The following is a 15,195-nucleotide window of genomic DNA, read 5'->3' on the forward strand; positions in this document are numbered from 1 at the left end:
TGTTAACTTTGCATCCCCTCCCAATAAAAAATCTCAACTCTACCTGACATATTCCTTGGAGACATCACCATTGCCCATTTACAGTTTATTTGTGGTCTTTGATACAAGGCTCACTGAAATCCACCCTCCTCCACTTCATCATCATTGTATCTTTAATTTTTCCATAATTACTTTAAACTGCTGACTGCTGTTCACAGTCATGAATAGCTTTTAACAAGTTATATCTTTGATAGGGTAACTTTATTGCTAACGATATTTGTACTTTTAATGTACAAGAGCAATTTGCAGTATCTGAAATAAATTTACAAATGTACAATAAAGTACATGTTCCACCTACCCCACTCCTATTTCCAGAACTTAATTGAATACCTGCTGCTGTACGGCTGGATGAATGCTGATCAGGAAGTTCTCTTGCACTCATTTCAGTAGCCTTCATTTATTTCCCGTTGCTATTTTTCCAGGTCTAAATTTGAATTTCCCATTATCGCTATTATTTTTACCATTTGTAATCGGTTAATTATTCACACCGTCTGATTTTTTTTCCCCCCTTCCCCCAACTGTCAGTCAAATTGGTAACTAAAATTCTTGTCCAATTAGCCCCTGGTTCATGTGGTTAACCTCCTTATCTGCGTGCCCTGATTTTCAGCTTGTGACTGTCATACCATCGTTGCACAAGTTTCCTTTCCAATCTGACTAAATTCAAGGCCACTGATTTGCTGTTTTCATGGAAGGAGGAATTGTGGGATATGAACCTCCTTTTTAAAATAATTCTGTCTTAATCTGTACACCAAAATGCCTAAAATGATTTTGTCTTATCTGAAATAAATCTTGCAAGTGAAATGCTTTGTGTTGGTATACCGTAGTTTCCCCACCCCTTCAAATAAAACTGTGTGCTTCACCATCCATCCAGTTATAAGTGTGGATGTGAAGCTTTGCAGTGGATATATCGAGCTGCCACAATTCTCCGATAATGAATTATGTACATCTCTCCAGAAATGAAAATTAGTTTGCATGTATGCATGTAAAAATTTGAGAAGTGACAAGCACTAGAGGATAAAAGGATAGTTCCAAAAGGTAATGCGTGTATTTTTTCAAATATCTATTTCATTCACTACCTCTGTGCACAGTCATTATACTGTGTAATATAGTTTGTCTGCACGTTGTCTGACCTTCAGTTTATAGTAGTTCTAAACAGCAAGACATTGTTTGTGCCTTCAAGAAGTTGTATCCATTGCAACCTTGATTCATTAAGTCAGTGCCCCTAATTAATATTTAGATCTGGCACAACATTTGTGTTGTAGGCAAACCTTTCAGTCACCTCAGACTTCAAGAAGGCTTTCATTTCACCCCAAAATGTTGCCCTTCAAATCATTGCAGGGTTGTAACTTGATCATTTACAATAAACACTTGTTTGGAATCGATCAATGATTTGTTTTCTGGAAGAAATGTCAAGTTGAAGAGGCAGCCTTTTATTATTTGAGCATTTGTTAATCAACTTTTCAAAAAGAAGGGATTCCTGTTTAATGGCATGCTCTGACATGTGTTGTATAGAGGACCAGTTGTGTACAGGTTGAGCATATATTTACAGAATATTGCGAACTTCATTGTGCAGATCATCATAGCACTAAGCTTTCATTACAGAAATTGCTGAGCTATATATGAAGGAACGCATGGAAAACTGTTGTTTGATAATGTGCTTTTATGCTCCTTAATGACCCTTTTGACTTGCTTGTAACACCTCTCTCAAAGATCCTGTATAGTCTTGCCAATGACATCATTCAGCTGTAATAGTTTCTGCTGCATTGTGGTACAGATGTGATTTCTTGCAGTTTGACTGGCATCAGTAAAAATGAACAGAGTACATAAGCGGCTTGGATAAAGGTGAAGCTGAGAATTCTGCAAATGGTCTGTGGAAAGATTCCAACTGCCCACCTTGGTTACCATTTCCTTCAGATTTATGGAGTTTACGTGAAAATAAATTACCTGAATTTTGGAAATGCTACCATTTTTGCTAACCTCCTTTCTCTCTCCTTATAGTTCGCGCTGGCCAGTAGGAATGTCAGGTAACAAATGCATGCACAAACTGTACATTATCTCCTTTGTTCTGGATTTAAAATTTGAATATGGAAGGGTTTTGCTGTGTTTTTGGTAAACCTCTTCGTGATTTTATTGGGTTCTAGTTGTATACATCTCATCGTTTGGAACAGGAAAGCTTTACTCGTAGTGTGACGGAACCTGCTTCAAAGTTTAAAATTGAATAATAAGAAGGCACTACCTTACTACCTAATAATTTGCTCAGTGAAGCTGGATTTGTACTAGTTCTGCTGAACCATTCAACAATTTCCATCAGAAATGAGGAACAGATGGGACTAACTGGGAGAAACTGCATCTGCCTTTTTTAGGTTGTCCAGATCTTCTGGAGACATAATCTAAAACTTAGTCCAATCTTCCAGATATGAAATGAAACTTTTCCACACTGAAAATGCCAAAGAAATTTGGAAGTTCTGCAAATGGAAATTGATAATTTTTAAACTGAGGTTGATGGAATTTTGTGCAAAAAGGCATTGAGGGATATGAGGCAAAAAAGTTGGATGATGGCTGATCTGTGACCTCATTGTGGAACAGGTTTGATTGGTGAAATGGCATACTCTATTCCTCCCACAGGTGACTACCATGGACAGTGATTTACTATGATTCACTTGATTTCTTGACTCCAATGAATTTGCTCTGTCAGTTAGCATTGCTTCATCTGCGTTGTCACTGGAAAAGTAATATGATTGACTTGTGTAGTCATATTCCAACCCATTAATTACTTGTACAGAGATGACTAGGATCTTGCTTGTGTTTGTTGCTATATAACAAAATAGCAGCCAGGGTTATGCATCAATTTAAGGCTCGAGCTAGTTGCTAAGAGATGCCACCAATTTGCTCATCGATGAACAAGGTCCAAAATTAGCTCGTCTTACTCACTTTCCACAGCTACCAACAGTGCGATTGTTCTACCCTAAACATGTTGATGCAGAGTTAATGGCAAAGGGCTGTACACTCCTTGATTATAGTTAATGTTTCAGTTGAGAATGTTCTTACGTGATATAAATGATACAGACAGATGGAACAATAGTGATATTTATTGAGGATTACAAATTGGTAGATATGACATCATGAGAATTGTGAAATCCTACAGGATACCTTTTGGCATGTGGACAAGAGGTGCCAAATGCATTTCGGTTAGAAAACATATTGAAGTGGGAATGAGCTTTTAAATGATGACCAGGGACCATTGATGTGCAGATAATACAAGTGGCCACACAAATGATGAGCCCAGAAAAAGACAGGCCCAAATCCTTGAATTTGTATCTAGTACAAAGTTGTATCCTGGAGTACTGGCTTCTGACCTACAAAGTAGATGAAATGAATGGAAAAGGATGCAGTGTAACTTCACTAGGTGTGTTATCAGTGCGAGGTCACAGGTTTGAAGAGATTTGAAAGCTTAAGAAATGTTGACATAAACTGAAAATGTTGAGGAATGACTTGATGGAGACCCCCATCATGATTGGGTACACAGTGACATTTGTTAAGGTGGTTATGAGTGGGTACAAATTGAAGGTACATTTAAAATTCTTTTCAGTGGTGGTGGGGTGGCAGGGGAATGGAATGACCTTCAATGGGGGTATTCGTCAAAATTTAACTTGTCATTGCAGCCCAAGGACATTGCTGCAGGTGTCCTCTGCCAAACATATGCAGCTGCTTCAACAACCTCTCCTCTCCCTGTCATAAGGTGTGGGGTAGGTCTGTTTGAAAATGTGTAGACTATAATGAGCAGCTATTCCACACTTCCCAAGAGTAGCAAGACTTGGGCAGAATTTGTACTACTTCTGACTAATAGAAGATAACAGCCTACCATACAAATGTCAACCAGAAAAAGGCCAACCAATTCCCAGCTTGCATATCACCTTTGACCAAAAGCTAAACTGGACCAGCCACAGCATCACCAGCCTACAACACTCTGCCCCTTCACCATCGTCAAGAGTGATGGAACACCAGCCATTTGCCTGGATGGATGCAGCTTCAATAAATACGAAAGGAAGAGAAGTTTGCTTGATAGACAAGCCTGGTGACAGATATCAAATGTAACTGCTGTGTATGTACAACTCTAAGCTCCACAGCTCCATTTAACACCACTCCAGAATTCTACCTCCAAGATGAGCAATGGGAAATCATATGATCTGCAGAATCCTGTCCAATTTGCACACCAGCCTAAAATGGCTATACACTGCTGTTTCTTTATTGTCACAGTCAAAATCCAGGAATTCCCTTGTCATTTGGGAGTGCCATTAATACAAAAACTACAATGGTTCAAGGAAAGGGTAAACTAATGGCCACCAGGAATAGGCAATAAATGTAACTTTGCCAACATCACTCACTCCTGAGACTAAATTCAATGATGCAAATAGTGGAGGTTTCTCCACACCATTGTTTAGTTACCTGGTGTAGGATGAGTCATCTAGTATCTGGTCATGGTATACCTGAAATGGGTTTATGCTCCATGAGCTTCCTCACTTTATCAACATTATCCCTCTTTTTTTCCCCCTTTTTGTATGTTCCTCTACTGTTGCCTTAAATGCATCTATCCCAATTGCCTCTACTCCTTGTAGAAAGTTCCACATTCAAATCACTCCCCTGAATAAAAATTTCTCCTGAATCTCCCTTGTGTCTTTGTTCTGGTCCTACACAAGCTCGCGGTCACTTTGGCTATTCTTATTTCCAAAATATAAAGATCTACCTTGCCCTCAACACAGATTTGGTCATCAGCACAATGCTGTTTGTAGGAAAGAGCTTGCTGTAAGCAAATGAGAGCTGTTTTCTTCAATTACATACGACTATATAGCCAATGTGATAGTGGATGCTTTGTCACGGGTTTAAGAGCTTTTTAAAACTTTTTTTTTTTTTTCAAATTTAGAGTACCCAATTAAGGAGCAATTTATCATGGCCAATCCACCTATCCACATCTTTTGTGTTGTGGGGTGGGACCCACGGAGACACTGGGAGAATGTACAAACTCCACACGGACAGTGACCCGGGGCCGAGATTGAACCTGGGTCCTCAGTGCTGAGAGGCAGCAGTGGTAAGGGTCTGAGAGCTGACTAGTTACGAGAATTTATATGATGGGAATGGATAATTGTGATTTGGTCTTCAGTACCCGATTCCCTTTTTCCAATTAAGGAGCAATTTAGCGTGGCCAGTCCACCTACCCTCCACATCTTCAGGTTGTGGGGTGAGACCCACGCAGACACTAGGAGACTGTGCAAACCCCGCATGGACAGTGGACTGGGGTCGGAGGTAGCAGTGCCAACCACCATGCCACCCTTGGTCTTGCATACCTCACAATGAAAATCAGGGCTGCACAATAGCTAGCACTGCTGCCTCAAGGTGCTGAGAAACCAGGTTTGATCCTGGTCCTGGGTTACTGTCCATGTGGTTTCCTTGTGTCTGCGTGGGTCTCACCCCCACAACCCAAAGTGTTGTACAGGATGGGTGGATTGGCCAAGCTTAATTGCCCTTTAATTAGAAAAAATACTTGGGTACTCTTAATGTCCTTGCCCTGGCGTTTCATTTCTTTTAGGGAGGGAGATATGCAAGGGCCCTTCCTATTGATTCCCTTATTTCCCATATTTTCTTTTTTGCTGTTCTCATTTTGCGCTCCATGGATGCTTGAGCTGGGGAAGAAAGGAACTCAAAAGTTACAGAACACTGCTACCCTTCGGACAGAACTCCAACCCAAGAGATCGGTAGTTCAATTGGTTGACTGGTAGCCAATGAATTGGCCAAAAGACCATGTTCTGTCTCGATCCTGAAACATAGTTTGAATCCTGGATGCTCAGGGGAAAGCTCTCTCTCTCTCTCTCTCTCTCCCTCCCCATGTGTTTTCTCCAGAAAAGCTGCTGTATTTCTGAAACTGCAGAGACCTTAATGACTACAGTGTAAACCATTACAGACTGGACATTTATCCTTTTTACTTATTATTCTACCCTTTTGTCTGTTTTGTGTGGGTGGGATGAGTTACACTGAGTATGTGTGTTCGTGGGGGGCGGGGGGAGCATTAGATAATTAACTTGTATTTTCTACATAAATTATGCTTGCGATTAATTAAATTTACAAACCTGGTGAGTACATTGTGTGAAGAAAAATGTTGCGACTCCAGGTCATGAGGCTGGAATTGACCGCACACTAATAGCCGAGGGGGTAGTAACAGCATTGCTTCATTTGCTCTTGTAGATGTTGCCACTACATCATAGCACTATTTGTAAACTCACTGACCACAAACACTACTAAAATATCAAGCAAAGTTTCCAGACTCTAACTTCCTCTGCACTTGTAGGGAGATGCTGAGGAGCTTGTAACTTTCAAGGCTAGAAACCACTTTTTTTTTTTAAATATAAATTTGGAGAACCCAATATTTTTTCCAATAAAGGGCAATTTAGTGTGGCCAATCCACCTAATCTGCACATCTTTGGGTTGTGGGGGTAAAACCCACGCAGACACAGGGAGAATGTGGCAAGAAACCACTGTTGATGGTAGATGATCACTTAACATAACTCTGCAATATATTTTTCCTATTTTAATGGTGGGGTTAACCTGCTGATTTTAAAATGGATTGTGTTCCCTTGAGGCTCACCTGAACAGTTGTTCAGTCACTGACTAATTTTGTACTGGTGTTTCAGTTGCTTTGTGAGTTTGAAGGCAGACCCTTCAGTAGGAAGAGCATAACAATTGACTTTGGTCAGTATATAACCTGTTCGTGCTGTTATTTATCTCAATTGGTCTATACCATTTCCCTATGGGTTACCACACTCGACTGTTGCTTGGACTGATACAGACATTCTGGCAGAATCACAAATTTTGACATGGGACATGGGTGTTGCTGGCTGGGCCAGCATTTCACATTTCCAATTGCCCTTAAACTGAGTGATTTGCTCAGTCAGATAAGAGTAAACCACATGCTGTAGGCCAGACCAGGTAAGGATGGCAGATTTCCTTCCCTAAGACATTAGTGAACCAAATGTTTTTTATGACCATGGTTTCATGTGCTGTGTTGGGATTTGAACCCAGGTCCCCATAACATTACTCTGGGTTCTGGATTACTAGTCCAGTGACAATGCCACTAGGTCACCACCTCCCCATCCGGTTAAGTGCTCCAACTTGGCAGACCCACCCAGTTAAGTACTCTTAAGTTAAACTTGGCAGAGTTCACTTGTGTTGGTCTTGTGTATAATGAATGACCTTTGTACCTCCATTGAAGTGAATGGATCTCTTCCAGCTGATAATACAATGCATTCAACAATGTACTGATTCCACTGTCGTGCAATACCAGGTCATTCTGGCATAGGAAATAGATTCTGATGTTATCTTCCCTCCCGGACTATGTACCTAGCTAATGTTTCACCAGTGATTTGTCAATTTTCAGTTCCACCTTTGTTCAAATGTAATTTCTGCTGGAAAAATAGATAAGCATTCTTGCTCCTGCTGGGGGGAGGGTGTCGATGGAGAACATAGTGCAGAAGGAGGCCATTTGCCCCATCGAGTCTGCACCAACCCACTTAAGCCCTCACTTCCACCCTATCCCCGTAACCCAATAACCCCTCCTAACCTTTTTGATCACTAAGAACAATTTATCATGGCCAATCCACCTAACCTGCACGTCTTTGGACTGTGGAAGGAAACTGGAGCACCCAGAGGAAACCCATGCAGACACTGGAAGAACGTGCAGACTCCGCACAGACACTGACCCAGCGGGGATTCGAACCTGGGACCCTGATGCTGTAAAGCCACAGTGCTGTCCACTTGTGCTATCGTGCTGCCCAGTATTAATGAGGATTTGGTTAAGTGTGTCAATGTAACAAGAGGGATGGGGTATTGGTGTATCAGGGACGCAGGTCGCTCACAACAGATTGTGTATAACAATTGCTGTGTGAAGTGATCCACTGGATACAACTATTGACATAACTATCAATAACAATTAGACCATGCTGTCAGAGGATGGAAGCAGAAAGATGGACAATAACACTGTCTGCCTAAATTTGGATCTTGCTCTCCATTATACCACTGCCTGTCTCCCATTCACGACATGCAAATGTCAGCATTTTCCTCCCCTCAATCCCTGGGACCAATGGTTGAAATGTGGTCAAGTCCTGGGATTGAAGGTGCAACGGTGGTGGGAAGAAGGGGTAGAGTGGGTTAGGATGGTGAAGGAATCTTGTAAGGGGTCTAGTTTGAGGACTATGGTGACGGCAGCATTGCCAATGGCTCAGAATAGGTATTCTGGGAGCCCGATGGTGCAGTCCATAGTGAAGATGTGGAATCAGCTGAGGCATTTAGGGTGCTAACGCCACTGCGAGAATTATGGGTTTGAGCCGAGGGGGATGGATAGTGTATACAGGAGGTGGATGGAAATGGGGTTGGTCAGGATGAGGGATTTGTATTTGGAGGAAGGGTTCGCCAGTCTGGAGGAGCTAAGGGAGAGGGTAGAGCTGCCGAGGGGGAGTGAGTTCAGGTATCTGCAGGTTAGGGACTTTGCGCAAAAAGTCTGGAAGGAGTTGCCTAGATTGCCGGGATACACCCTGCTGGAGCGACTGCTGCTTCTGGAAGGAGAGGGAAGAATTGCAGATATATACAAGTGGCTGGGGAGCAGGGAGGTGAGCGGATGGGGAAACGCGGAGAAATGGGAAGTGGAGATCAATTGCGGAATATGGAGTGAGGCACTGCGAAGGGTAAATGGGTCCTCCTTGTGCACGGATGAGCCTGATACAGTTTAAGGTGGTGCATAGGACTCTGCTGAGAATGAGTGGGTTGGTTCAGGGGGTAGCAGATGTGTGAGGTGTGGGCGGGGCCAACAAATCACACGCACATGTTTTGGGGTTGCAAAAAAATTGGGATGATTCTGGGTGGGAGTGTTCGCGGTCTTAGCCAGGGTAGTGGAGGAGGAGGTGGACCCAGACCCTTTGGTGGTGATATTTGGGGTTTGAGAAGCCGGAGCTCATGGAGAGGAGGAAGGCCGATGTTGTGGCCCTCGCCTCTCTTGATTGCATGGTGGCGAGATTTTTCTAGAGTGGCGGTCAGCATTGCCACTGGGGTAGTGGCATGGTTGGGTGACCTGTACGACTTCCTGCGGTTCGGTTAGAGAAGATAAAATAGGTGTTAAGGGGCTCAGCAGGTGGGTTTGAGAAACTGTGGGGATGTTTGTGACCGTGTTTGTTTGAGGTGCTGTTCGGGGGGGGGGGGGGGGGGGGGGGTTAAAAACTGTACAGTTAATTGTTGGGAAGTATGTTTCCCAGGATGTTTTATTTGCTGTAACCTGTTTTGATACTTGTTTGTAATAAAATACTTTTTTTTTTAAAAAGTCCTGGGATTGACAGTAGTAACCTGAAATCTCCCAATTTAAAGGATGGTCCTCTAGATATCTTTGTCTAATATCACATCGACCTTTGGAAAGTGGATGGTTCAGGCCTCCATGCTAATCCAACCCCATTCTCTTGCTTGTTGCGGTAAGTTCCCTTAGTTTACTGGACAAATTTCAAGTGCCATCCCTCCTGCAAGCATCCAGTTGCCATTGCTGCACTTAACAGGTGTTACAAGGAAAATGGGGACTTCTCTTGCCTGCAGTCAACCTTGTTCTAAATGTTGTGCGTTGTCTAGTTTTACATCACTTGCATGTTGATTAGATCATACCTTTCAAATAGCATATTAGATTAAACTGTATTTGTTTGCATTGCATACTTCCTGTGTCGCGAGACGCTATAGTTTCTTGTTCTAACTCTTGTGGTTTTGTTTAGGTAATCGTGAAACTGAAAACCAAGTAGTGGCCCAGGGAATGAAGGACAAGTCCATCCCCAGCCCAGTAATGCCTGCGGAACCATTTCGACCCAGAAAAGTCCCACCTGGTGGTGTCTCCAGTCTTGTTCTGGGATAAACCCACCATTTACTTCTTTATCTGAGTTGCAGACTGAATAAATGTTAATTTTATTGCGAACTGCGAAGTTTCAGCCCTACTGTTTTTGGTCTAGCACTTTACATTTCACTGTTTCATGGGTGCCTGCTCCATTTTCCTCAAGTGCACCAAACAACAGGCCTGCTGGGAAAGGCATAAAGGGATTCCTCCCTGTGATGTGGTTTTGAGTATGTTTATGTATTTCATATGTGACTTCAGCATAAATTCTGGCATTTTGAACTTTGTACTTGGGTATATTGGAATGATTTGTGATGCAAGTAAAAATTGTTCTCCAGATGAGACTTTTGACTTATTCTTCATCTCATTAGTATGACTGTGCTAAGTTACTAAGCTATAGACTCTAAATATTACAAGGAAACAAGAGAGCTGACAGAACAACTCCTTCATAACTTTTCCCCTGCTCATCTCACCTGCTGAAATCTTTATCCACACTTTTGTAACTTTTAAAACTAGATTATTCCATTGCACATTCAAAACTCTTCTGCTTGTGTCTTAGCAAGTCACATTCATCCATCATACCCACAGTTTCAGCACAGATAAGGTTTATTTTACAAAGTCTCATTATACAGCAATCCTCACTGAACTATCTGATGAAGACAAAGTTGGAAAGTGACAGTCTGGGTGGAGAGCTCTGAACGGTCTCCGTTCAAATGCTCTCCCTGGCCAGTCTCACCACCACCTGTAGTGTGCATAGGCTCGATTTGCTTCAGCCATTTTGTGAAGGTCTCGTTTCCTCTTGATCACATTGCCCTCGTTATTAAATGCAGCAAGCAGCTCCTGCGACAACTTCTCATACATGTGAGTGCGCCGGTGCCGGTTCTCGCTGCATTCTGTAATAAACCATTTCATGGCCAGGAAGCGCCGGCGGTTATCGGTTAGGGGTGTTGGAACCTATATGAAAATATAGATCAGCATATCATTAGTGAACCCAGCAAAGAGCCTCCCCATGCACCCCCGCCCCCCACTCAAGCCCATAACCAGATATTGATGTTCCCAGTGCCACACGGTCAGAGGGTAGACACTGAGGGAGTACTGTTGGGACAATGTAGAGGTTATGAAGGCAAGGATCAGCATTTCAGCAGCAGATGAGCTGAGGCAAGGGGTCAGGCGATGTTGGAGGTGGAAATAAGTAGTCTTGTGATGGTACGAGTATTTGAGGTTGGAAGCACAACTAGGGGTTGAATGTGGCACCATGATTGTGAATAGATTTGCTTAATCTTTGAACTGTTGCCAGTGAGAGGTAGAGTTGGTAACCAGGGAATGGAGTCTGAAACAATGGCTCCAATGTTATTTTAATTGAGGAAATTTATGCTCATCCAGTATCTATGTAAAGAACAGGGTGAAGTGTGATATTCTGCACGCAGCAGCAGTGAACAGCCTTACCTGATAAGACTTTCCACCTCTCTGTATGTTTGTTAAACCGATGACCGGCATACAGTTCTCTAAAGCTTGGTGGAAAATCTTGTGCGGGTTACACTCAATAGTGTCCTTATCAGACTCTGGTGCTTTGTGGTAACTTTCAATCTGCTTCCGTTTAATGGTTTCAAAAGTCTAGGGAACACAATTATCTCATTAGATCAGACCATATGATGATTTCAGTCTGCATTCCTGCATTCCCCATTTTATTCTCCAACATAAATTAACACTGAGCACAAAATAATCAGCTCTCAACCAGACCAGGCACAATGATACACCAGACTCACGGAATGGATGACAGACTAGGAGGAAACCACCGACACCGATGAGACCAGGAAAAATATCCACAACATCACCGACTCTGATCATCCAAATTTGGGCTACACTCGCAAATACATTTTGCAGTTCTGGTCTGTCGCTGTATAACACTGGGGTACAGTACTGGTGGGGACAGGTTTGTCACCGACGCTGGGGTACAGTACTGGTGGGGTCACATCTGTCACTATAACATGGCACAGTATTGGTGGGGACAGGTCTGTCACTGTATAACAGTGGGTCCAGTACTGGTGGGGGAAGGTCTCCCTATATAACACTGGGGTATAGTACTTGTTTGGGGGGGGGAGGAGAGTCTGTTACTGGTGTACTGGGAGCAAAGTTAAGGTTCTGAGTCGTTTCAGAATAAAATGTGGTTTAATTGAGGTTTATGGCGTAGTTACACTAAATAGGCTCACCAACATGCAATCTAGTCAGGGTCTGAGTGATGCTCCCTTTCCTGCACAGAGAGATTGCTTTCTTCATCTCTACTCGGTCTGTTACCCTCCTAAAATCGCCGGGCAAACCCTACGGTTTACTGGACACTGAAAAAGCAGACTTTACCTTGCTCATGATTGATCGGGACAGTAATTTCTGACCTCGCTGCATCATCATGTTGATGAATTTGCTGAAAGTATTGAAAGTTTTTAAAGTTATTGGGTTGGTTTTCTTGTAGGCTACTAAACATAAATGACAGAACAGTGTGTTTGATCAGGACTGTAAACCAGAAACAAAGACCCAAAGTATGACTTGCACAAACTAGCTCCTTGGTTCACCGACAACCCAGATTTTAATTACTCCACCATCAGTGGCTGTGTCTTCACTCCTTGGGTCCTGAACTCAAATTCCTGCAGCATGGTGGTGCAGTGGTTGGCACTGCTGCATCAGGGTGCCAAGGACCCAGGTTCGATCCCAGGTCACTGTCCGTGTGGAGTTTGCACATTCTCTCCATGTCTGCGTGGGCCTCACCCCCACAACACAAAGATGTGCAGGATAGATGGATTGGTCACGCTAAATTGTCCCTGAATTGAAAAAAAAATTGGGTACTTAAAATTTTTTTAAGATTCCTTCTACCTCTCAACACTCCTTAAAACCTACTTGTAATCTGTCCTTTTACTTGTTTCATTTATGGGATGTGGGCCCTGTGGGCTAGGCCAACATTTATTGCCCAATCCTAATTACCCCTGAAAAGGTGGTGGTGAGCTGCCTTCAACTGCTGCAGTCTACGTGGTGTGGGTTCATCCACAGTGCTGTTAAAGGGGCTCCAGCATTTTGACCCAGCAACAGTGAAGGAACAATTAAATAGTTCCAAGTCAGGATGTTGAGTGACTTGGAGGGGAACTTGCAGGTGGTGGTGTGCCCATGCACCTGCTACCCTTATCCTTCGAGGCGGTATGGGGTTGTGGGTTTGGAAAATGCTATTGAAGGAGCCCTTGGTAGGTTGCTGCAGTGCATCTTGTACATGGTACATACCGCTGTCACTGTATGTCAGTTTAACATTTTGCTTCTGATAATGCCCTTACAAAGCATCTCGGGAAATGTTACTTTGTTAAAAAGCTGCTTTGTTAAAGTTGGTTAAAATCAGAGATGCACAAACAACCAGAAATTAAGGATATCTCAGAGGGTTGTGGTGCCAGGGGAAATTACAGCAATAAGGAGGAGTGAAGCCACGGAAAACGAAGATATCCATTTTAAAGTTGAGGCGTTGCTGAACAAGGAGCCAAAGTAGTTCAATGCGCACAAGCAGTCAAGGATGAGCAGGTCTTGGTGTACGTTAGGACATGAATAGCAGGGTTATGGATGAGAAGTAGGTGGGGAGATGAACATAGATTACTCACTGACCTGGTCAAGGGGTCACTGAAGACACTGCTGCTCTGGTTAATCGTTGCTGCTTTAATGGGTCGAACTGCCCTGAGCTCTAGTGCTGCACTTTCCTCTGGCCCAAGCTCAGTAACCAGGATTCGGTGCCACTCCTTGTTAAGCTCCGGTTCCAAGTAATGGGGGTTGTATCGAGACCCCCGCACAGGCATCACCCATATCAAGGGTGGGCTAGTGAGAAAACAATTCAATGTCAGGAGACAAAGGCCAGCATCCCTCCTGCACTTGCATTCAATACCCCCCCCCCCCCAATAGCTCCCTTAACCACAGCATTCCCCTTCCAATACCCACCCTCCCCAATGCCCCCAACAATCACTGACGCCGACATCTATACCCCACTGCAAACACGCCCTCCTACCACCCAACCAGCCCCACTCTCCCCACCTGCGACAGCATCACAATCCCCAAAGCCTGCACTCCACCACTCTTCCTCCCAGACCTCTCTGCCCCTGACTTGAGATCCCGTTCCTGCCTCAACGCCTCCCTGTCTTGACACCCTTCCCCTACCCCAATATCTTCCTTGGCCAGCGCACGCACATAGCTTGTCCCCACACCCACCAACCCCAAGCACACACCCCACCTCCCCATCATCCCCTCACATACCGATTATCTCCCAATTCTCCTCCCACCCCCGATTCTCACCCATCCCCAATTCTCACCCATCCTTCGATTCTCCTCCCATCCCCAATTTTCCCCAGCCCCGATTTCCCCATCCTCAATTCTCTCCCCCAACCCCTGTTTCTTGCCGTATACCCAGATTCTTCCTCCATCCCCCGATCTTTCCCCATCCCCGCGATCACACACATCCCCCCCCCCCCCCCCGATTCCCCATCTCAATACGGGATCAGGACACGATGTAGGGGTTAAAAAAAACCCTGACTCACCCGGGTATCCAGCCCCTCCTGTTCAGACAGCCGCCTCCGGCCCTGATCACAGGTCCCAGCTGCGACCGCCAGCTCCAGCCCGCCGCCATCTTGAATGAGACATTCAGGACCCCGGCCATAGCTGACCCTGCCGCGCCTGACTGCCCCGTTGCCTAGCAGCCGGAATTGGGCGTCCTGCAGGAGGGAGTTTTCTGCTGCATAAAATCGCTGAGCAAAAAGGCCGTCCGGCCCATCTTACCTATACTGGCTCTTCGAAAAAGCAGCTGCCTTTTGTCCATAGATCTGTATGTTTTGTCATGATATGCAAACATGCAACCAATGAACATTCAGAATAGGACACAACCAATGGGCAGTCAGGACACTCAGAGGTGGCATCGCCACAAGGGGGCATGACATAAACACTAAAAGGGATGAGGCACTCACACCTTGCCTCTTTCCACAGACAGACATCTAGAGAGTTAGACAGGGTTGATCAGCAGCACCACACCCCAGCACGTGGCTTAGAGCAAGCTGGTACAGTTAGACTGAGTTACTACAGTTAGATTAGCAGAGAGTTGAACTCATTTGAGAACTGTGTTCAATAAACACGTTGAACTCATTTCAGAGTCTCGAGCATCCTTTAGTTAAGACTGCATCAAGTAGCAGCCTGTGTTATCCGAAGCAGCATAACACAAAAAGTTTCTCATCCTGAATTATCTA

General features: G+C 44.1%; 2 protein-coding genes across 3 annotated transcripts in view; one reads left to right on the plus strand and one right to left on the minus strand.

Annotated features, from left to right (window-relative positions):
- Positions 1-10,280, plus strand: part of jpt1b (Jupiter microtubule associated homolog 1b) — a 52,411-nt gene extending 42,131 nt beyond the window's left edge. For both annotated transcript variants that reach the window (XM_072483222.1, XM_072483224.1), the window contains exon 5: positions 9,831-10,280. In XM_072483222.1, coding sequence (XP_072339323.1) covers positions 9,831-9,967 — 137 coding nt within the window. In that variant the 3' untranslated portion in view covers positions 9,968-10,280. The remainder of the gene's footprint in view (positions 1-9,830) is intronic.
- A 251-nt stretch (positions 10,281-10,531) lies between these two features.
- Positions 10,532-14,654, minus strand: mrps7 (mitochondrial ribosomal protein S7). Its single transcript, XM_072483221.1, has 5 exons — positions 14,497-14,654; positions 13,577-13,783; positions 12,299-12,362; positions 11,390-11,557; positions 10,532-10,897 (listed from the first exon to the last, which is right to left on the minus strand). Exons 1-5 carry the CDS (start codon positions 14,613-14,615, stop codon positions 10,676-10,678), a joined length of 780 nt encoding a protein of 259 aa, XP_072339322.1. The 5' UTR covers positions 14,616-14,654; the 3' UTR covers positions 10,532-10,675.
- Positions 14,655-15,195: the final 541 nt, after the last annotated feature.

Source organism: Scyliorhinus torazame, chromosome 18, assembly GCF_047496885.1.
Source record: "Scyliorhinus torazame isolate Kashiwa2021f chromosome 18, sScyTor2.1, whole genome shotgun sequence".
NCBI classification, from domain to species: Eukaryota; Metazoa; Chordata; class Chondrichthyes; order Carcharhiniformes; family Scyliorhinidae; genus Scyliorhinus; species Scyliorhinus torazame.

Bases quoted from the DNA above. Each gene is read 5' to 3' on its own strand.
- mrps7 (XM_072483221.1), bottom strand. From the start codon at position 14,615: ATGGCCGGGGTCCTGAATGTCTCATTCAAGATGGCGGCGGGCTGGAGC. The intron at 13,784-14,496 runs GTGAGTCAGGGT...TTTTCTCACTAG, and splicing joins AGGAGGGGCTGGATACCCGG to CCCACCCTTGATATGGGTGA. The intron at 12,363-13,576 runs GTCAGTGAGTAA...CAATACTTTCAG, and splicing joins TTCAGTGACCCCTTGACCAG to CAAATTCATCAACATGATGA.